This window comes from Gouania willdenowi, chromosome 22, assembly GCF_900634775.1.
Source record: "Gouania willdenowi chromosome 22, fGouWil2.1, whole genome shotgun sequence".
NCBI classification, from domain to species: domain Eukaryota; kingdom Metazoa; phylum Chordata; class Actinopteri; order Blenniiformes; family Gobiesocidae; genus Gouania; species Gouania willdenowi.
This window is the reverse complement of record NC_041065.1, coordinates 1,740,876-1,764,026: the sequence shown is the minus strand read 5'-3', so window position 1 is coordinate 1,764,026 and position 23,151 is coordinate 1,740,876. Positions and strand designations below refer to the sequence as shown.

Here is a 23,151-nt window from a genome sequence, read left to right as displayed (position 1 = left end):
GCCAACAGGTGCGAGTCAACGTGTTGCCTCGACACAATACCCTCAAACTTCTTTAAAACTGTTGTAAAGTCAATTATCACTGATTAGTGTCAGATAATTAACTGATCATTCCAATCAGGCACCATACCAAAATCCCTGAAAGTAGCTGCTGTGAAACCTCTGTTAAAAAAGAGAACACTGGATGCCTCTATACTGGCTAACTATAGACCAATCAGAACCTTCCATTCATGGCCAAGATCATTGAGAAGGTGGTCTTCAACCAACTGAGTCAATTCTTAACATTCAACAAAATATTTGATAAATTTCAGTCAGGTTTTGGTTCTCATCACAGCACTGAAACTGCTCTTATCAAAGTGATCAATGACATAAGGTTGAACACTGATTCAGGAAAAGTATCTGTTCTCATTCTATTGGATCTAAGTGCTGCATTTGACACTGTAGATCATACAATTTAGTTACATAAATTGTAAACATGGGTTGGACTAAATGGAAAAGTAATGCGATGGTTTAAGTCATACTTGGAGGAGCGAAGCTATTTTGTAAGCATTGGAAACTTTGAATCTGACAGATTACCAATGTCTTGTGGGGTTCCTCAGGGCTCTGTTCTTGGACCTCTTCTGTTTAGCCTTTATATGCTTCCTTTAGGACACATTTTACACAACTGTAAGGTTGATTATCAGAGCTACGCAGATGACACACAACTATATCTATCACTGAACCCAGATGACTATGGTCCCATTGAGGTGTTGTGTGACTGCTTAGAAAAAGTAAACTGCTGGATGAGTGAAAACTTCCTTCAACTAAACCATGACAAGATGGAGGTGATTGTCTTTGGAAACAAGGAAAAGAGGACTACTGTCAGCAAGTATCTGAGTCTGGATCTTTAGAAGATAAAGACCAAGTCAAAAACCTTGGTGTTCTGATTGACTCAGATCTTACATTCAGCATCAGATCAAATCTATCACAAAAACATCTTCTACCACCTAAAGAACATCTCCACAGTGAAAGGTTTAATGGCTCAGAAAGATCAGGAGAAACTGGTCCATGCTTTTATCTCCAGCAGACTGGACTATTGTAATGGTCTTCATCAAACATCTACAGCTGGTTCAGAACGCTGCAGCTCAGGTCTGAACCAGAACAAAGAGGTCAGAACACATTAGTCCAGTTTTAAAGTCTTTACACTGGCTCCCAGTCAGCCTCAGAGGAGACTGTAAAGTTCTGCTGCTGGTGTATAAATCTGTGAATGGGTTTGGTCCAGAATACATCAGTGTGATGTTAGTCAGGTATGAACCCAGCAGGTCTCTGAGATCTATGGACACAGGTCAGATAGTGGAGCCCAGAGCTCACAGTAACCATGGTGATGCTGCTTTTAGTTGTTATGCTGCAAAGAAGTGGAACAAACTGCCAGCAGAGCTGAAGTCAGCATCACATGTGAACATTTTTAAATCAAAGTTAAAGGAACTTTTTTTCTCTACTGCATATGATTGAGAGAGAGATTTATGGTCATGTTGTTGATGTCATGATGATTTTACTTATGATTTTAATTGATTTTACTGATGATTTTAAATGTTCTTATTGATTTTAAACAATTGAATGTTTTATCATGTAAAGCACATTGAGTTGCCTTGAGTATGAAATGCGCTATACAAATAAATTTGCCTTGCCTTGCCTTGCCTAAAGAGGTCGCTACTAGCGTAGCTCGTCTGCCTGTCTCTCCTCTAAACTCGCGTTCATCTCTCCTCTGTTTCACCAGGAAGATGAATCACAGGTTGCTGTTACATTTAATGTGGGTCGATACAGAGCTAAGCAGTGTTTTGTGTGACACCAACTATGCGAAGAAGTCCTCACAGTCGCAAAATCTGAGCTTTGCATTTAATTGGCCTGACGGACTCCTCGCAGACTCTGATTTGCGGGTGTCCTTAAGAAGCTTTGCTAATACAAGCACTGGTCTATCAGAGGAAACTAAGCATGGTGCGGACCAAATAGGTGTGTGTGAAAACACCCTTAAACCTTCTGCTGCACTGAGAGCCATTTTGTGTTAACTTCTTTATCTCTGACACTAGTCACTATGTAGTGTCCATATTGTTCCTCAGGGAGGGGTTAAACGCAGAGAAATAATTTCATGTGACAGTGAACTAATGGTGGGTACCTTAACATCCACCCCAGGTATGTAGAAAACAGTGGTCTCCATGTCGTTGGATTTGGTCTGCAGGGTGGAGGGACACTTCTTTCCAGCGAGGAGATGACTGCTGGAGGTGTAGTTGGTCTGCAGCTTCTTCTTCTTTGGGGGTGACTCCTGGTCCAGACTCCTCAGGCTACGCTCACAGCTCCTAGAAGAGAACCATGAGGAGGACTAGCAGGAACCAGGAGCCAGAGCTCACGTAAGAAGGAGAGAGCATCACCAACCTTCTCAAAGAAACGTCCTCGTGTTCTGGCTGCTGGGTGGTAGGATGGAGGACACACTTCCCACTGTCGATCTCCACGCGGATGTCCAGCTCAAAATCAATGTTCCTCTCAGTGGTGGGGCCATTGAAGCGGTTCACAGGGGTGTTGGGCCATCGCTCCCCAAACAGCTGACTGACAGCAGAGAAGCCAGACGACTTCCTGTGAGACGCTTGGCTGACAAACAGGAAGTAAAGAAAAAAGTCACATTTAAACATCGTATTATCCTCAAATATTCAGATATTTGCCTCCAGAAAAAGATTTTCAGTAAATTGTTGACCAAGTTTAAAAATTAATTAGAATTAATTTAAATTGAATAGTTTTAGCCAAATCTTCCCATATTTACTGACCACCAGATCATAAATCCCATTGGTTTTGGTGATGATATGACCTTTGACCTTTCCTGTAGCGCCACCATCAGGTTAAACTTTTAGCTTTAGAGTTGGTTTATCTTAAAAATCTTTCATCCAAATATTTTCTAATTTGGGGTGAACATTCATGACTCTCACAGAATGAACCATATTGATTGATGTTAGTGACCCTTTCCTCTCATGAACATATCTACATATTTTTAACTCCTTTTTGCAACATATTTGGGGTTATTCGCTATAAAGTCTCAGACACATTCTCCTCTACGTCACTTTCACTGTGAAAGAGCTGTTCTATTTCATCCCTGCTGACCGCCAGAGGCGGTGCTTTAAGCACTGAATATTCCCCTTCGCGCATGCGCAGTGCGAGTATGTATACCAACAATGTCACCCGTGACCCCCAGAGGAAGTTTATATCTTCAGGTATCACTCCAGGGTACTTTCCTTTTTTTTTTCTTCTTGCTGGAATATTGTGCATACAAGCTGCCGTCACTAGTAGCTCCATGACCGCGGTAGATCGTAGCAGCGTGCATTCGCCCTCCAGGAGCTGCGACAATGAGTGTTTGGGAAGCAGTAGCTTTACTCATTAGCAACCTCTGTTGGCACAGGCCGCGTTAGCGCCGCCTCCCCCCAGCATATGGTTTGTGTTTGGTCCCGACGACACACGCTGACAAGGTAAGTAGCCGCTTATTCGGCAGATGAACGGTTGTCTTTACAAAATAAGAATGAAAGAAGTTGTCGGTGATGGCTACGTTTGAGCAGCCTACTCCCGAAATTTGAGTTAGCCGACCTTATTTGTTTGCTGGTGGGTCGTGTGCGCACGCCCGGAGCCCAGCATGGATTTGTTTACATTAGCTTCACCGGCTGAGCTAGTGTCATCTTCTGTTAAAGAGCCCAGTTCGGGTGAGGACCACAGTACAGTCTTTTTTTTTTTTTTTTCAAGTATATTTGGGTCTCTACTGTGCAGACAGCGTGCGCGCTCCCTTCCTCAGTATATGGTCCCTATACTCGCCCAACCTACGGCGTCCGCGCTCAGGCTAAGCCGAGGGGTGCACGGTGATACCGGACAGGCGGCGCGCGCCCCCCCTCCCTTTGTTGAGCTAGAATACCTGTGTTGAAATCAGTGACTTCTCAGTGCAGCTATGATGGATGGCTCTCATATCTGCACATCCTGTGGGGTTTCTTTACAGCCAGAGGATGGCCACGACCTATGCCCCGCATGCCTTGGTCAGGCAATACCTGCATGAATTGCAGCTTCTTGCCTCGGGCGGCCAGGGTTGCTAGGTTGGCGGGGGTGGAAGGCTCAGTAGCCGTAGTCGACCTCTCCCCAGGCCAGCCACCTCCGACCTGTCAGACACGCTCCAAGAGGCGGGCAGAGGCTATGGCAGCTGCCCCTTCCAGGAAGAGAACGAAGTCTGATCATAGTGGGTTATCTACAGTCGAGCAGCTGCTGGCCGACAGCCAGCCGGTTATTCCCCTGGTGACTGATGCGGCACTCTCTCCCCCAATGCCAACGCTGCTGCCCGAGGGGGATACACTCTCTTTGGCTGCTTTGGTTAGCCATTTCTGTGATTATGGGGAGAATTTGGATGTCGGATCCCAGGTGTCTGAGCAGGACTCCCACTCTTTGGATCAGAGTTCAGGGGCCGAGGTGGAAGACAACTCCATGCGTGCTGTCATGCGCCTGCTCTACAGCAGCTGCACACAGTTGTCCCACAGCAGGCAGAGGCAGCATCTGCAAGCGCCTTCTTCAGGCGCAGGCCTGCCTCCACAGCTTTCGCTATTCCACATTCAGAGGATTATCTGAAGGAGTTACCGTCCTGTTGGAGGGACAGTAAGGCTTGCGCCTGTCTCTCTGCAGATGGGCGAACCCTGGCAGCTATGCATGATGCAGTGGGGACAGGCCTGGATCGCATTCCGCCCATCGAGCCTGCCATCGCTTCTCTTATTGTGTCCCCAGATGATGCACTTCGAAGGGATGCTAGGTGTCCTCGACCCCAGTGTCGAATAACCAATGACCTTCTCACGAGGGCTTATGATGCTGGAGCACGTGCTGGTCGCATGGGAAACTCCCTATCACACCTCATGCTGGCCCTCTCAGCCTCACTGCAGGAGGGCGGTGTGCATGCCGATGCAGTTACCTTCTGTGATGCCTCATTGGAGGCTTTTGGGCTTATGTCTAGAGAGCTTGGGCGAATAATGTCCATCTTAGTCTAAGCTCGTCATCAGGTTTGGCTGTCCCAGTCGAACTTAACGGAGGCAGCCAGGAGAATGCTGCGCAGCCTCCCGGTCGAACCAGGGGAGATATTTGGTCCAGCAGCCCAGGAAGCACTGGAACAAACCATCCAGGCGGGGCAAACCAGGCAGCAGCTTGCCGGGCTTAGCCGGATGCCTCCACCTGACAGACCCCCGGCCGGCAGGCTGAGGGGCCCCCCGGCTGTTTTTGGCACCCACGTGCCGCCGACTACTCACTCCACTGGTGGTCGTGATGCCCAGCGTCCCGCACGGAGACCAGTCCGGGATTTTCGGGGCTCTGCTCGCCTGCCCCCCAGACAATTTCAAGCTCCAGAGCCTTTCAGCGCTCCCACTAGGGCCCCAAGGGGCCGGGGGGGCAGAGATTGAGGCCTTGGGGCCGGCGGTCGGATATTTTTCACATCAGCAGCTCCAACAGTGGTCTACTCATGCTTCAGACCCGTGGGTGGTCGCCACCCTAACCTACGGGTACAAACTTCAATTCCGCCGCCGGCCCCCCACGTCCAGCCGGGTCAGAATGACATCCATCAGCGACCCAGCAATTAGACCAGGAGCTGTCCGCCCTCCTGGCCAAGGGCGCTATCGAGCCTGTAGATCCTCGGTCTGGTAACAGAGGGTTCTACTTAACATACTTTTTAGTGGCAAAAAAGACAGGCGGATTCCGCCCAATCCTAGACCTCAGAGGGTTGAACAAATTTCTGAAGGTCATACCTTTTCACATGCTCCTGGGGCTCATGGGGACTGGTTCACATCGATAGACCTCAAGGACGCGTACTTTCACGTCCCAATTGCTCAGCAACACAGGCAGTTTCTGCGCTTTGCATGCCGCGGCTGCTGGCAGTTCAGGGTGCTGCCCTTCGGCCTCTCTCTCTCTCCCCAAGGGTCTTCACAAGGTGTGTGTCTGCGGCCCTAGCTACTCTACAGTCTCGGGGCTTGAAGGTTCTCCCATACCTGGACGACTGGCTGATCTGTGCTCCATCCCGGGTCCAGGCGTCACAGGACACAGAGCGTCTCCTGTCCCATGTGGCTCAACTTGGACACAAGGTGAATGTGGAAAAAAGTTGCCTGGTGCCATCCTGGGTCACAATTTTCATTGGGGTTTTACTGAACAGTGTAACTGTGACAGTGAAACCCTCCCCCCACCGTGTGGACGGTATTTTTTGCCAGCTCGCCTTATTCAGGAAGGGCCGCTGGCTGACCTATGTCTCTTTCCTCCGTCTTTTGGGCAAGCTCGGGGGTAGTTCCTCTGGGCTTGCTGTCGCTGTGCCCGCTGCAGACGTGGCTGAACAGCTTTCACTTGGATGCCAAGCAGCACAGGAGCAGGAAGCTCAAGGTCTCACAGCAGTGTCTTTGCGCCCTGGCTCCTTGGAGGGACAGGGCTTACTTGCTCAGAGGCGTCCCTATAGGCTCGGTTCCATCTCGCAGGGAGACCGTTACCACAGACGCATGCCCCTCGGGATGGGGTGCAGTGTGGCAGAGCGGGACAGCCCAGGGGTGTTGGCCTGTCGAAGACCAAGGTGCACACATCAATGTGTTGGAGCTGCGTGCGGTTCACCAAGCTCTCAAGCACTTCTTGCCACATCTGAGGGACAAGCATGTCCTTGTGCGGTCAAACAACACGTCTACAGTGCATCACATAAACCATCAGGACGGTATCAAGTCTGCACGGCTGCTGGAAGTGGCAAGGGAGCTCCTGACATGGGCAGCCCCCCCACTTGATCAGTATACGAGCAATGCATATACCGGGAGAGCAGAACCACTTGGCGGACTTCCTCTCCCGTCAGAAACGTCCGTCAGGGGAGTGGCACCTCCACCCGGAGGTAACAAACATTATATGGAGCATATTCGGCAGGGCAGAGGTGGACCTCTTCGCCAGTCGACCCACTGCCCTCTGTGGTTCTCCTTGGCCGAGACAACCAGTCCTCTCAGCCAGGACGCATTGGCTCATCTTTGGCCGAATGGCCTCTTGTATGCCTTCCCTCTGTTTCCTCTGATTCAGCTGGTACCCCACAGGGTCCTTCAGGATGGCCACAGGATCCTGCTTGTAGCTCCCTTCCAGCCAGGAAGGAGCTGGTCCCCCTGCTGCACAGCCTCTGTCATAGCGCACCATGGCGCCTTCCCGACAGGAGGGATCTCCTGTCCCAACTGGCCGGGCGGATTTGGCAACCCAATACGCAACTCCTTCAACTGTGCATTTGGCCACTGGGGGGCCCGAGACGCTCCTGAGCGTCTGTGCCGACCCAGTTAGATATACTATAATGAATGCAAGAGCGCCGTCTACTCGCTTCCAGTATGAGAACAGATAGAAACTGTCTTACGACTGGTGTACAAGGCGGGAAGTGGACCCTGTGCACTGCCCTGTGCCAACTATCCTGGACTTCCTCTAGTCCCTGCTGGTCAAAGGGATTTCTCATTCAACGCTGAGAGTCTATGTCGCAGCAAAATCTTGCCGACATGTAATGGTTGACAATGGTACGATTGGTAGCCACAAGCTGGTGTCCCTTTTCTTGAGAGGAGCTTGGAGGTTGCATCCTCCGAGAGCCACAAGGACTCCAGCATGGGATCTTCTCCTGGTGCTGGAGGCATTGCGCCTTCCACCGTTTGAGCCCTTGGCACAAGCAGCGCTGAAGTGGGTTACCCTAAAGATTGCGTTCCTTCTGGCCATTTCCTCCGCAAAGCGTGTCAGTGAGGTGCACGCCCTGTCAATCAGTGACACATGTCTGAGGTGGAATCTGATCCTACTCACTGAAGGGTGGTAAGCAGGATTCTTCGTGACTTTTCTGGTATAAGTCATTCAGTGCTTAAAGCACCGCCTCTGGCGGTCAGCAGGGATGAAATAGAACGAAGAGTTACGAATGTACAGTAACTATGGTTCTGTGAATCCCGAATGACCGCCAGAGCTCTTTGTCACTCAGAACCTTCGTGTGTACCCTGGAGTGATACCTGAAGATATAAACTTCCTCCGGGTCATCCAGGGGTCACGGGTGACATTGTTGGTATACATACTCGCACTGCGCATGCACAAAGGGGAATATTTAGTGCTTAAAGCACCGCCTCTGTCGGTCATTCGGGATTCAAAGAACCATAGTTACATTCGTAACTCTTCGTTTCAAAACTTCATTGATAGCAAACCCTTTCCTAGAAGACATTTTCAAGTGAAACATAGAAAGCGAGAGCGTGCAGATTTCTATACACAAATAGACAAGTTTTACACAGCTAAAAGAGGAACACGAATGCAATATGTGTTCAGCACGTTGAAAAAATATCATCATGATAATTTTATGATTAATTAAATTAGGAAAAGTCATGAAATACAAAGCGAAAAAAAAGATTTTATACATAAAGGCTGACATTACGCTGTCATTATTATGACATGACACCTGTCATTAGCATGAATAATGTGTCATGAAGGATTTCAATAATTGTAGTGAGTAAGTAATGTTTATTTCTATAGCACATTTTACAAAGTGCTTTACATACCCACTCATTCACACTCACATTCACATACCACTGGGACAGAGCTGCCATGCAAGGCGTTAGTCAACCACTGGGAGCAACTTGGGGTTCAGTGTCTTGCCCAAGGACACTTCGACACACGGACCGGTATAGACCGGGATCGAACCCGCAACCTCTCTATGAATTACGGGGCTTATTTATTGTTTTTACTGAGATCCTAACAATTTAAATCCATACCTACCTTGAATTGAATTGAATAATTTATGCGAAAGGTGTCAGGTGTCATAATTTAGCGAAAATAGTCATAATTTAGTGAACAACACTTAATGACAGCCTTCATTATACTTTATTCATGCTATATGCTAATGACAGCACAATGTCAGCCTTATGTATAAAACTTCAAGCAAAGTGTTACAAAAAAAGAGTCAACTATTATTTTTTTGAATGATAAACATTGAATGGGGTCAAATTGACCCCAAGGATAATAGGAGGGTTACACAGTCAACTCACAAAGGGCGTCGATAGCTGGGTGCTCTGCCCCCCCGCTCAAACTCGTCCTCTTTCTCAGAGTCGTCAGAAGAGGAAGAAGACAGGTCATCACGCCTCAGGTCATCGTGCTGGAAGGGAACGGTGGGTGAGAAGACAGCAGGTGTTCCAGGGGCACTGAACACTGAGTGATGGCCTTCCATAGTGGATGGAGAATGAAGGAGATGATGATGATGATGATGATGATGATGGGATGACTCGCCGGTGGTCACTGACAACAGGTCCACTTCTGTCTCCTCAGGAAACTTGAGAGAAGGACAGAGTCAAACTCACACAAACTGCCCAAAGCGTTTCCCTCACAGCAACCCACAGCGAGTATGCTCAGCGATGAAGACCCTGTCCTCTGAAGGAAACCAAACATAGACCCACAGCGAGCATGCTCAGCGATGAAGACCCTGTCCTCTGAAGGATACCAAACATAGACCCACAGCGAGCATGCTCAGAGATGAAGACCCTGTCCTCTGAAGGAAACCAAACATGGACCCACAGCGAGCATGCTCAGAGATGAAGACCCTGTCCTCTGAAGGAAACCAAACATAGACCCACAGCGAGCATGCTCAGAGATGAAGACCCTGTCCTCTGAAGGAAACCAAACATGGACCCACAGCGAGTATGCTCAGCGATGAAGACCCTGTCCTCTGAAGGAAACCAAACATAGACCCACAGCGAGCATGCTCAGAGATGAAGACCCTATCCTCTGAAGGAAACCAAACATGGACCCAGAGTGCTGGAAGAGATGGTGTTCTGATTGGATCAGAATGTACGGTGTCCATGTTAGGACATCCTCAGGACTCAGAGTGAGGTGTCAGGTATCAGGAAAACCTCCGTCATTGTTCAGAACAAACAAACTCAAACAAAATTGCCTCATGGTGTAAAACACGACATGACCGGAAATACAACTGATGTCATCACTATATGCTGCTTCTAATTAGTGCTGTCAAGAGATTAAAAATTGTGCGATTAATTAATCATGTTCTGTAATTATTTAATCTAATTAATTAAAAAACTAAACATCATGGGATTCTTTTTAATCTTATTTAATAGCACGTAAAAATTGCCTTCAACTTGAGGTATTTTCATTTAAATTACATTATTGTAGCAAATCAAAACATTGACATATAAAAAAGTGTATTTATAAAGTAATTTATTGTTTTTAACAGACTAGTATGTGAGACTAGTCCCCAGGGGACAAATGAAATAAAACATCACATGTAGTGCTGTAAGTTAGCACATCATAAACAGTAACAACACTTTTCTGACAGTGAACATGTTGCTTTTTCTCTCCTTCTGATAATAATATTTATCCAGTGAGTTTGTTCATTTGTCCGACACGGCATCCTCGCAGCATGTAGCAGCTAGCACTGTCAGTGTCTACGCTAGCTGCTACATGTTTAGCATTGAGGTGGTAGCTGAGGCTGCAAAGCTCCAGTGAGAAGGCAAACTCTTTATTACACAATCTGCACACGACTAGGCTTTAGTTTTCCATTCAGTGTTTTTAAAAGCCAAAATAACGCAAACAAATTGTCTCCCTTCTTGTTATTGTAGCCTGTGCATCTGTATTATCCAGGATGTACTGATCCAGGATATACTGATCCAGCTTCAGAGTACAGGCCCTAAAAGTATCTTCTACTCCTTTGGGACTAAAGACAGACTCTACCCTACGGCCACCTTGTGTTATATTGGTAAACTACAGACAGAGAGGTGTGGCTTTAACAGCTCGTTTCCTTGGTAACCATTTAAGGTTGCATGACACCGGCCATTCCTCTAAACAATAATCAAAACTCTCACACCAACTCCTGCAACTGTTTCCCTTTGAGGGTGAACGACAGTGTGGGAGTGAGAGAGGACAGATGGAGAGAGACAAAGGAAAACAATGAGGAGCAAAGTGAGCTGGTCTGCAGGACGACAAGCATTTGATGAGACACTCAAACAAGATGGAAACAACCTGTGTGATTCTCACACACCGCTGTTATTCATTGGTTATATCATCATTTCACATGTAGAATCATCACGTTTAAGGATGTTTATAAGGATTCTCCACTGTCTAATGATGTCACACAGCCTGTAAACATCCCATTGTTTTCTATTGGAGTGAAGCATTCATCCTGATTTTTATAATCATTTAACAGCTTTTTTAGATCATTTAACAGCTTTTTAGATCATTGAACAGCTTTTTCAGTCACAATAACAACTTGTGCTGCTTTTGGTTGTTCTAAAAAACAGATAAAGTTAAAGATGTCAATGTAAACCTCTTGTTTTACAAAAAGATAATAAGAATAATAATTACATTTAGAATATTTTAGGCCACATTTGTGAAAACAGTGGAGGATCCTTTAAAGATGATTGGACATGTGCCCCAAGCATCTTATATCATCATCACGCCCCATGTAAATAGTGTCACGGCTCTTGATCTGTAGTCTGTGGATTTACTCACAATAGATTCATTTATTTCCGTTCAGACCAGAGTCAACAACTACATCCAAAGTTAAAATCTAATTCCAACGACTCTGTTCATCTTTTTCCTGATTAAAATGGAAATAAACTGTTTTCTACTCTATGTTGTTGGATTTGTGACCAAACACTTGATTTGAGATGTAAAAATGAGATTCTATGGAAAAAAAATGTGTTGTCATGGTTTTCTGTTTTCTTCCCCAGTTATAAATAAACACAGTGATGTCATGTTTGTGTCCCGTAGAGTTAACAAATGTGTGTTTTGGCTTTTTTGCTGCACTGAGACTGAATGTATAATTTCAGGGTTTTAAAGTGACTTTGTGCAGCGTGTGTGTGTGTGTTATGACAAAGCAAAGCTGACAGCTCACACACACGCACACACACACACACACACACACACACGCACGCACGCACGCACGCACGCACGCACGCACACACAGATGCAGTTTCATAACAGAATGAGCGAGTACGACCTCCACTATTGTTTCAGGACTTTATTTAAAACGTGTTTGTGCTGGAGTTATCCAGCATTTTATGGACAGTCAACAAAGACTAATCTAAAAATAATTAGTATGCAAGCAAGGTGATAATCCCAGAGCAGCAGGAATAAATCCTGTCATTATGTTAATGTCTACGCTGCTCTGTTGGAGTCGTTCTCTCATCCTGCTTTGATTCTGCATCTCTCAAACCGATGCATTGGAGGTTATTATGACAGAGGAAAAGTTTAGAGGAGGTGAGAGTTTGATTTAGAGACGCTGTGAATACCTTGAATATATCTCCTGGACTTACAGGTGCACTAGCAGAGTCCAGCACCTGTTTATTCATCTTAAAGTGGACAAAGGGCTCATTAGAGACGCTACACCACAACGACACAAGTAACACAAACAACACACAACATCATCTGCTCTGGTGAGATTGAATGACACAAAGTGGATGAAACACAAAGATCATTACAAAGCTGTTCAGTGTGTGTGTGTGTGTGTGTGTGTGTGTTCACTGTGTGTGTGTGTGTTCAGTGTGTGTGTGTGTGTGTTCAGTGTGTGTGTGTGTGTGTGTGTGTGTCTGTTCAGTGTGTGTGTGTGTGTGTTCAGTGTGTGTGTGTGTGTGTTCAGTGTGTGTGTGTGTGTCTGTTCAGTGTGTGTGTGTGTGTTCAGTGTGTGTGTGTGTGTGTCTGTTCAGTGTGTGTGTGTGTGTGTGTCTGTCTGTTCAGTGTGTGTGTGTGTGTGTGTCTGTGTGTGTCTGTTCAGTGTGTGTGTGCCTGTTCAGTGTGTGCGTGTGTGTGTCTGTTCAGTGTGTGTGTGTGTGTGTGTGTGTCTGTTCAGTTAGTGTGTGTTCAGTGTGTGTGTGTCTGTGTCTGTTCAGTGTGTGTGCGTGTGTGTTCAGAGTGTGTGTGCCTGTTCAGTGTGTGTGTGTGTGTGTGTGTGTGTGTGTGTGTGTGTGTGTGTTCAGTTAGTGTGTGTTCAGTGTGTGTGTGTGCAGTGTGTGCGTGTGTCTGTTCTGTGTGTGTGTGTCTGTTCAGTGTGTGTGTGTGTGTGTGTGTGTGTGTGTGTACGTTGGAAGCTCACCGTGTCCTGAATGTTGAAGGTGACCCGTGGTCCAGGAGAAACCACATCCACACGGACATCTGGTAAATCCTCTCCATCTCCTATTCTAGAACTGAGCACAGAGCACATCACAACGTTAGCTTCTCACATACAGTTTATAGAACACACAATGTCTTTATGAAAAGTAGAAAAAAGAGCTAAAAAAGAGCTAAAAAAAAGAGCTAAAATAAGAGCTAAGAGTGGAGAGCTACTGGAGAGGCAGCCAGTGATACAGGGAATTCAACGTTGTCCTCAGTGGTTCTCAACCTGTTCAGCGACGCCCAAAATAAGTTGTCAGAGGTTGTTGAGGTAATATAATTTTAAAAGTAGGAATTATTAGTTTAAACAGATAAATAATCATGAAATATGGTGAAAAGAGGTTAAAAGTGACAATAATGGATCAACATATGTGACATTAGGTGGAAAAGGTTTGCCCCACTGTATGTGTTAAAAATGTTGCAGGAAATACAATAAAATGTGATGTAGAAGTGTTAGAAATGGGAATAATGTAGCAAAAATTCATTTAAAGGAGCAAAAATCTGGCAAGAAAAAGTGATGAAAATAGATTAAAATATGGAAAGTTTGGTGTAGTTGCAGAAAAAGTGTAAAAATAGGCAAAAAATGGGCTCAAACTTCTTTTGGGTCTTTTGGATTTACAGTATTTATTCACGGGGGTAGATCATTTTGCACATCCCACTTTTCAGTTTTTTTTTTTTTTTTGTAAAAAAAAAAAGTCCAAAATCATGTATAAATGTCATTTCACTTCATGATTGTGTGTCACTTAGTGTGTGTCTTTCACCAAAATTTCAACTCAATATATTTATGTTTGCAGCAACATGTGGAAAAGTTAAAGGGGTGCAGATACTTATAAACCCACTGTACATACAGCATGCAGGGGAGGACTGGCCATCTGGTGTAGCAGCGATCATCCCGGTGGGCTGGTCTGGCCCGCTATATTTTCATTTTTTAATGATTATTTTGACATGACCCATCAGACGGCTGATGTGGACCGCTGCAAGTTTCTGTAATTTCTAAATTCCCTCCTATTGGGCCAGACACTCAAAGGAAAAAATAAACAGGAGGAAAAAGCACCGGCGTAGCGCTGAGAAACAGTTATAGTCACTAAAATCACCACCGGGAGACGAGTGAGGAAGGGGCTGACTCAGCATCAGAAGCCAAGTCTGACAGCGGTGACGACTAAAGTATAGGTAAAGTAACAAAAAATTAGTAACAGGCATAAAATTGTCCATAAGTGGCAAGAAAAGAGTGAAAAGTGACTAAAATGGGCCAAAAAAAAACAGGTGGTATGTAATGTTCAAAGTATCTTTGATGACCAAAAAATGGCAAATAATAGTAAACTGAGGATAAAAGGAATCAAAAGGTATTTTTTGGAAACGAAAAGGTATTTATTTGGCAAAAGGTTGTTTATTTTGGTGAAAAGTGGCAACCATGCTTAAAGAAAAGACAAAAATTGTGGATAAACGTGTCAAAAAGAAGTTGCAAAAAAAATGTGATATTTATTGGCAAAAGGTACGGTAGCTAAAATGTGAAAATGATGATAATGATGATGATGTAGTGGGCGGGTCTGGACAGAATAAACCTGTAAGCATGTGTTAGCTCATTAATCCTGCAGCATCTTTAAAAACATCGTTTGTTGCGTTCGATCCTCACACTAATAATCTAACTATCAAACACACCTGTTACATTGTTCTTCACCAAATAAGAGCTTTTCAAATTTTTCACAGATTTCAATGACATTTATAATTGTTAGAAAATCTACATGTTCATTTGTTTCCGGACGGCCCAAAAAATGACATCATTGCCCTCCTTGTAACCAAACCATATAAGCCCCGCCTTCTTTCACTGATTTACTCGCAGTGGGCGTGTCAGGAGTCTGTGTGGGAGAATACATGCGTACTGACATGTATTGTGCGTGAAAAAATGCCTTAGCGATGACATGAGAATATGGCCCTTAGTGCAGTGGTTTCCAAAGTATGGGGCGCAGCACTTACAGTGGCTCCACAGTCACAGTGAGTAAATAATGAGGAAATAAAGCAGGTGAGCTGTTGACATCATCAACATTCATGTCAGCAGAAATATGACCAATACAAGCATTAATACAGTCAGGAACACAGAGTTTATGTGTGCTTTTGTTTTGTGCTATACATTTTTCTCTCATTTTGTGTGCATTTGTTGTCGTTTTGTGTTTTTCAATTTATTTAATAATTTATCTGTCATTTTGAATTTTTAGCTCTGATTTTGTGTTTGTTTTTTTTAGGTAAAGTGTGTTTTTGTTGTTTTATTTCCTATTTTTCTTGCCATTCTATGTATTTTTGTGTTCATCCTGTGTGTAATCGTGTGCATTTTTGGGTCATATTGTGCTTTTGGGTCATTTTTGTGTATTTCTGTAATTTTCTTGTCATGTTAGTTATTTTTGTTGTTGTTTTGTGTCTTTTTCTGTCATTTTGTGCTTTTTATTTGAGGGCCGCACAAACTTAGGCTGAGGGCCGCATGTGGCCCCTGGGCCGGCAGTTGCCCATGTGTTTCTAAAACACGCTGCTCCTCAGAGTTAACATAACTAAAGTTTTCTGAGAAAACTTGAACTAAATTAAACTTCTGGGCACAAAAAGCAGCTTTTGGAGATTAACTCAGAGTGACATGAATCCATTTATTAAGCGACTTAGCGTTCTGCTATACAAGTATGACAGCGATGAAGTGTGTGTGTGTGTGTGTGTGTGTACAGCTTTGAGCGTTCACTTTCTGCTGACTCACAGTAAAGGGAGATACTTTTTCTGCATATTCAGCTCATTTCTGCTGAATACGGGTCTACGGGTCAGTGAAAGCCACACTTTTCAACCATGACAAATACATGCTTTAATCTTTATAACAGAGATGGAGGGACGAGCAAATTAAGATTTTTTAGGACAAAGTTTACATTTTATGCAGAAAAAAGTCCTTTTATCACTTTTCAAGCATGAAAGACGTTGGATGTTGTCAAAGGGTTGACGTACGATATGCTGTTATGATATGTTTCAGTGAAAAAAGTCTGTTTTATCTCATTATAGGAGAGTAAGGACACACTCAACCAAAACAACTCACATAAAAGACTGGGATGTGATGATGCTCTTAACTCCCTGAATACATAGAAACCAGGTTTTTTTTGTCAAAATATAGATTCTTATTCTTTTATTTTAATTGTCAAGAATTTTTTTAACTAATATTTCCTCTTAACCTTCTTACAAACTGCTTGAACTAAAATAAACTGTCTTCATTTATCAAATGTAACAAATATACATATATATATATATATATTATAAATGTTTTTTTTTAACTACTAAAATAAAAACACAAGAAAAATTAAAGAGTTTTTTCAGACTTTCTAAGCTGCACTTAGGTTTCTGACAAGAATTGTTTGTGTGTGTGTTTGTGTGTGTGTGTGTGTGTGTGTGTGTGTGTGTGTGTTGCATACAGTCTTTGTTCTTACTGTTATCTTCTCATGTTTATTCATTACCAGAAGTCAGAAAGTCAAAATGCTGCCACACTTGCTCCGACTTTAAACTAATAGAGTTTCAATTCTTTGCGATCAAAATGAAGCTCAAACCAGGCTTATTTTCTATGGTTATAACACGAGTTTGGTTCTGGTTCAGACGTTGTGCGGTAAATCAGGTGATGTGTTTCTATTAGTGCGAGAAAGATGCACAAATTATTGCTGAGTCTCGTCTACATGTTAACGCACAGATGTGAATACCTTCTGGATGAACATGGTTCAGGCTTAAAGACACGTCAGCTTCATTCTGGTGGGTTGGGCTAGAGTCGGGTCTAATGTTATTGTTCTGCTCTTGGTTCAGTGCCTGTGTGTGAGACCATGACCTCTAAACAACACCCCCTATTGATTAATAGAGCATTGAAGCACATACTGAGCTGTACCCACTTTAATAAACTGTGATTTGAATAGATTTTGAGTCGATTCAGAATAGATCAGGTCTGGCAATAAGCCAGGTAATGGTAATGATGTTTCTGCTCATTTCCTCTGTTCAAAGAAACCGAGCCAATCAGAGCTGAACAGAAAGAACGTCATATCTTCTGTGCCAAGCAGTGTCTAAACAAACATGGCGCCCCAATAAATTGAGGAAGCCTTGCAGCCTCCGCTGCAGCCGTCTGCACTGTAGCGGGAGGGGCTACAGCCTCCCCTCTACATACAGTGAAGGACGAGGGATTTGTCGCTTTAAGTCGCTTAAAAAGTTGATCACACGTCACGTCGCTTTACAGGAGATAACTTGAGGTTGCGTCATTTACATTGATTATAATGTAATCGCGTTGCTTCAGTCGCGTTCGTTGTGAAAGCACCTTCAGACAAAACCTGCCAGCGAGCAGGTTCAGTTCATGGAGAATGTTACCATGGTGACAGACTCAGAGAAGAACATACCTCGTAGATCTGTACCGTACTACACGCCATTTTCCTCTGCCGGTTCCGTGTAGGCCCGGTTATCACTCCCAGACAAGGAGATACTCTTACATTTCCTCATTAGGACCCCCAGGCTGTGTTTTCTTACCTCTGTCTGTCTATCCTCTTGAGGGGGGGCCGCCCCGCTGCGGCGGAGATGCTTTTGGAGCGGTTGTAACTGGGTTTGTAGCTCAGACCCCAGTTGTCCTTGAGAGAGGCAGCCTGGGTGAGAGCGCACGTCGTTACTGAGATGATGATGATACGTGTGCACGTGACGAGCATAGAGCTAAAGAATGTAGAAGAGGTAAACGCACCCTCATGCTAGAGCGCCGCAGCTTCTTTCTGACGTCTCTCCTGATGTCGTTGACGGCCACAGACTCCAGCTGCTGGTAGCGCTGGATCTCCTGGTTGATGGTGCCTTCACTGGCGCCCAGCTTCCTGTAGGAAACAATGCACCAGGAGGTAAAGAAATAGAACTAAAGAAATAATATAGCTGATAGTACTGTATGTATGCATTTCAGAACAATTTGAAGTTATTGTTTTTTGGAATTAAAATGTTTCACTTTCTACTGAAATCCATAAAATTTAACATATATATTTTTGTTTTTTTGAGAAAGTGATCGTTTTGGATTATAGAGTATGAGTCTTGCAGCAAATAATCAAATCTAAATAAATGTTATTGTGATTTCAGTGCTTTCCCTGCCAAATGATGACAGTCAAACATATGTGTAAATATATAGTGTTAAGGAAAACAGTGGTCATTATTTACTAGTATGTTTGTGTGGCCAACCCTTTTGGGTTTTCAGAGCAATAATTCACCTATGGCACCAAAACGGCTCAGACGCCTACACCAAAAATATTGAAACCAATATTTTAATTGATTATGAAGCATAACCAGGAAACCAAAAGATGAGAAACTAATCAGATGATAAATAATATTTTTTATTGCATTTTACAGCTGATTCAAGACATGGGTAAAAATGGACCTGTTATCATAAAGACAGCAGATGCCTCTGACGAAGACTGACAGTTGGCAGTCAAAACATGTCAGGAGATCAAAGTCAATTTCCTGAGAAAAAGGTTGTCTGAATAAATTAAATCTTAACACATTATCATTAGAGATGCTAACAGAAAGCTAACACAAGAGGAAGTTCATGTTTTTATTTATTAAAAGCTCAGTAATTGTGATTAATTGTATTTGACTTTCAGGTGAAACATAATAACTGGAAAAAATGCCGGGAACCGTAATTGTAAATGAGTTGTAATTAAAGACGTAATAGTAATTGAAAATGTATTTAACCCCAACCCTGCAGCAGACTCTTACTTGAGGTCGTCGATGACCTTGGCCTGCTCGTTCAGCTCTCGAATGTCCACCAAGCGCTTGGGAAACTTTCTACCGCGAGCGTCCATGACCTGGTTGGCCGTCCCCATCTGTCTCCTGGGGTCAAAGGTCTCCTACAAGGTCAAACCAGGGATTGGTAAACGTGCTACAAACATTCTGATAACACACAAACCCCCAAAAATCAGCCGCACTGGAAAAGAATTTAAACGTCAAGATGAAAGAGTGTTACTGGGATTCTAATGATTGGTAGATGTGGGTAAACTGGGACTGTGTTAGCACCGAGGACACCATCACCACCTCATTCAGGGGAAAGAAGAGGAAACGCAGCCTTTACCATGGAGAATGACCTCAAAGTAAACTCCTTTCTAACACCCATCACTCAGGCCCAATTAGGAGACCAATGAAAGCAGACGCTGAGCGTCACGGTTCTAAATCACCGGCTCTTTGAGTAAAGCAGAGAAGTGTGCTGCTCAGCGTAGCAGAGACCTTAACCTCCATCCGTTTAGTGATTGTGTCAGCCCAGAGCAGTCACTCAGAGTTGGAGGCTACATACGCAGGCCCAGGAGACGGGTCTCAAAGCGCGGCCCTGGGCCCCTGGGAGCCGGGGGCTGGCACAGTTTAAGTAGTCAGCAGGAACAGTTGCGCTCTGAGGCCTCGGGCTCAGGCCCAGGAAGTGGTTTACCAGACGCTTCCTTAACGTCAGCCGAGGGCTGAACCGGCTCCCTGGACTCTGTAGAGAGTGGCAGGGACATGGTGGGAAAACAGGTGGGTGAACAGGTGGGTGAAGAGGTGGGTGAGCAGGTGAGTGAGCAGGTGTGATAGCAGGTGAGTAAGCAGGTGGGTGAACAGGTGGGTGAACAGGTGGGTGAACAGGTGGGTGAAGAGGTGGGTGAAGAGGTGGGTGAAGAGGTGGGTGAACAGGTAGGAGAGCAGGTGGGTGAGCAGGTGTGATAGCAGGTGGATGAACAGGTGGGTGAACAGGTGTGATAGCAGGTGGATGAACAGGTGGGTGAACAGGTGTGATAGCAGGTGGATGAACAGGTGGGAGAGAAGGTGAGAGAGCAGGTGGGTGAACAGGTGGGTGAACAGGTGTGATAGCAGGTGGATGAACAGGTGGGAGAGAAGGTGGGTGAACAGGTGTGATAGCAGGTGGGTGAACAGGTGCGTGAACAGATGAGTGAACAGGTGGGGGAGCAGGTGGGGGAGCAGGTGAGAGAAAGGTCTACCTTAATCTAGCTTCATCTAATGTGGCAGCACAAAAACCTGAGAAGTGAGGAGGACTTTGGTATTGATCGATTGATCAATACCTGCCTTGATTAGAGTCAGAGATCTGATGAGATCAGGCTGTGACAGGCATGTACGGACACAGGTATCCTACCCTCCCTCCCTCCATCCATCCATCTCTCCTTCTCTCCCTTCATCTATTTATCCCTCCCTCCTTACATCCATCGGGTTGTTTAGCTTAATGTGAAAACACAGGCAGTGAGTCTAGAACCTTCTCTTCTCCTGGTTTCACCCTGTGCTGGAAACATGCTTCCCATCCCACTTCTTTTAATTCTGTGTATCTATTTGTGTGTATCTATTGTGTGCATCTATTGTGTGCATCTATTTGTGTGCATCTATTTGTGTGCATCTATTTGTGTGCATCTATTTGTGTGCATCTATTGTGTGCATCTATTTGTGTGCATCTATTTGTGTGCATCTATTCTATTTGTGTGCATCTATTTGTGTGTATCTATTTGTGTGCATCTATTTGTGTGCATCTATTTGTGTGCATCTATTTGTGTGCATCTATTTGTGTGCATCTATTTGTGTGCATCTATTTGTGTGCATCTATTTGTGTGTATCTATTTGTGTGCATCTATTTGTGTGCATCTATTTGTGTGCATCTATTTGTGTGCATCTATTTGTGTGCATCTATTTGCGTGTATCTAATTGTGTGCATCTATTTGTGTGTATCTATTTGTGTGTATCTATTTGTGTGTATAGTGAAGCACTAACTCTGGATTGAAGCCATTGATTCATTCATTTGAGCTGTTAAAGACTTGGACAATGATAAATACATTTTAAACATGTTTATAAAATCACAGACATTAGTTTTTCCTTGTAAATGAATGAACAGCTGTTAGTGTGTACTTCATGGCCTGAGGTAGCACTAGGATTACTAATAGCGCTGGTCGGGGCCCTAAAAGAAGAGCAGCTGATCATTTTCAGTCCTCTACTATTGACGACTGAGAAATGAAGCTGATTGAAGTGCTTTGCTTTCATTTCCTCTTTTTTCGACCATCACTAATTTACTGGTGGAAGGTTTCAGACAAACACTGACACCTGTTGGTAAAATGAAGTAAAGCAGTTATTTTAGATGGCTAGAATGAGTTAAAGCCTCCATGTTTTGTTTTAAGACTAAAACTTCTTCAATGAAAATGTGTTTGTTTTAATGTTTTAGAAATATTTGATAAATAAGTAACTAAGTGTACATGGGTTATATACAGTAATAATGGTTTAGAATGTGTACATTGAGGGTGTGGTGGTGTGTTATGTAATGACTCTTGTAGTGAACCACAGATATTGGCTGTGTGGTAAATGTCCCACTAATGTACTATACACTATAAACTCAATGAGTATACACTGTTCACTATTTACTATAGTATGATTGGGATGACTCGCGTCCCCACTATAGTATACTTCCAAGTAAGGATGTGCGATCTGACGATATTAGATCTTTAAGGATTGAAATATGATGACGATCTGTAAAATCTCAGAGATGGTAGAACCGTCTGTAGGGCACATTTCATTCATTACGGTGCCTTGTCTGTGTCTCCATATACAGCACATTTAAATGTTTCTTTCTCTGACAAATCACACCATTTGCTAGTCAGGCCCATGTCAGCACTACAGACAATTATTAAGCACTCAATCAGAGCAGAAGCACGCTCAGCAATCCCCCCCCGTGCACGGAGGAGCTACGCTACTTCCTGTGTGCTAGCTAACGTTTGAATAAACACCCTGACTTAAATGATCTTTTATCCTTTTTTCCATTTAAGGTGATGATTTTAAGTAGTGTTTTACTGGTAAATAACTTTACAATAGTCTGAATGATCTGAATGAAAAAACTGCGATGAAATCGTGATCGTGATTTTACAAAGAAAAAATCGTGATATGATGATTTTCCATATCAACCACAACTACGTCAGGGTTAAAAACTTTGTTCACGCTGAGGCTAAATATCTCCACCTTTACTTTGAAAGTTCTAAAAACCAAATTTCCTGAAGGAAAAGTAAAGTTGCTGTTTTTTTTTTTAAATGTTTGTTACTGCCTTACTTCAAAGCCAAAAGTGATCTGTTATTACCAGGGGTTGGATCATATAAGTTGATACTTCCTCATGTACAGGCTTCACCTGAAGGATTTTGTAACCATTTATTCTCACTTCGTTTTGTTTTATTTTTAAAAATTAAAAAAGAAAAAACCTCCACTTTTAATCCACACATGGTTGTAAATAAATGTTGCCTTTCTCTCTCTCTGTGTGTGTTCATCCCTGTTTCAGTGTATTTCTGTGGCAGCGTTACAGCGCCACATAGAGGCCCCTAATCTTTACTACAGCATTTTCTGCCTTTTTGTGTGAACGCACACATAATTACCTGTTTTAAGGGAAAGCGTTTTGGTTTCGTCTCCGTGTGGACGGGGCCTCATACTCTCTAATGTGAACACACTACGTACTGCCTTGGTATGAGTAGTACGTTAGTGTGACATTTACAACACGGCCCTAGTGTTGGTGTAAACTACAGAGCAGAGTGGTACCATGTGGACGGTGGGCGACATGCTGTCGGGCTCGTCCTCATCAGAGATGTCCGCAATGTTCGCAGAGTTGAGGTCAGTGATGTCGTCCACGTCCTCCTCGCCCGTCAGAGACGTCAGCGTGTTGCCCAAAGCGTTGAGGCGCTTGCCGATGTTGGGGTCCATGTGGACGTCGATACCGCACATTTTCCACAGCACGTTGAGAGTCCAGGTTCCAGCGCTGCTGCTTTCTGTTCTCAGAGGGAAGAGGAAAACACACAAAGAATTAAACACGCACAGCGTTACCTCTGCATCAGCAGTGGACAGGTGGAGGTACTCGCCTGCAGACGACTGCCCCGTGGTTCTGGAACACACTTCATATGTTCCATCAGGGACAACACCTACACACACACAGAGAGAGAGAGAGAGTAAATGGTAAAATGGTAAATGGACTTGATTTTATATAGAGCTTTATCACCACTGGAACAGTCT

General features: G+C 44.1%; 1 protein-coding gene across 11 annotated transcripts in view; it reads right to left on the bottom strand.

Moving 5' to 3' along the window:
• Window positions 1-23,151, bottom strand: part of kiaa1109 (KIAA1109 ortholog) — a 188,069-nt gene that overhangs the window by 31,041 nt on the left and 133,877 nt on the right. For 5 of the 11 annotated variants that reach the window (XM_028438564.1, XM_028438569.1, XM_028438568.1 and 2 more), the window contains 11 exons: window positions 23,001-23,060; window positions 22,684-22,910; window positions 19,439-19,615; window positions 18,868-18,998; window positions 17,858-17,981; window positions 17,653-17,765; window positions 13,082-13,172; window positions 12,282-12,341; window positions 9,030-9,310; window positions 2,407-2,619; window positions 2,150-2,330 (listed from right to left, as the gene is read on the bottom strand). In XM_028438564.1, coding sequence (XP_028294365.1) covers window positions 2,150-2,330; window positions 2,407-2,619; window positions 9,030-9,310; window positions 12,282-12,341; window positions 13,082-13,172; window positions 17,653-17,765; window positions 17,858-17,981; window positions 18,868-18,998; window positions 19,439-19,615; window positions 22,684-22,910; window positions 23,001-23,060 — 1,658 coding nt within the window. The remainder of the gene's footprint in view (window positions 1-2,149; window positions 2,331-2,406; window positions 2,620-9,029; window positions 9,311-12,281; window positions 12,342-13,081; window positions 13,173-17,652; window positions 17,766-17,857; window positions 17,982-18,867; window positions 18,999-19,438; window positions 19,616-22,683; window positions 22,911-23,000; window positions 23,061-23,151) is intronic. The other 6 variants (XM_028438572.1, XM_028438574.1, XM_028438571.1 and 3 more) reach the window with 5 other exon arrangements.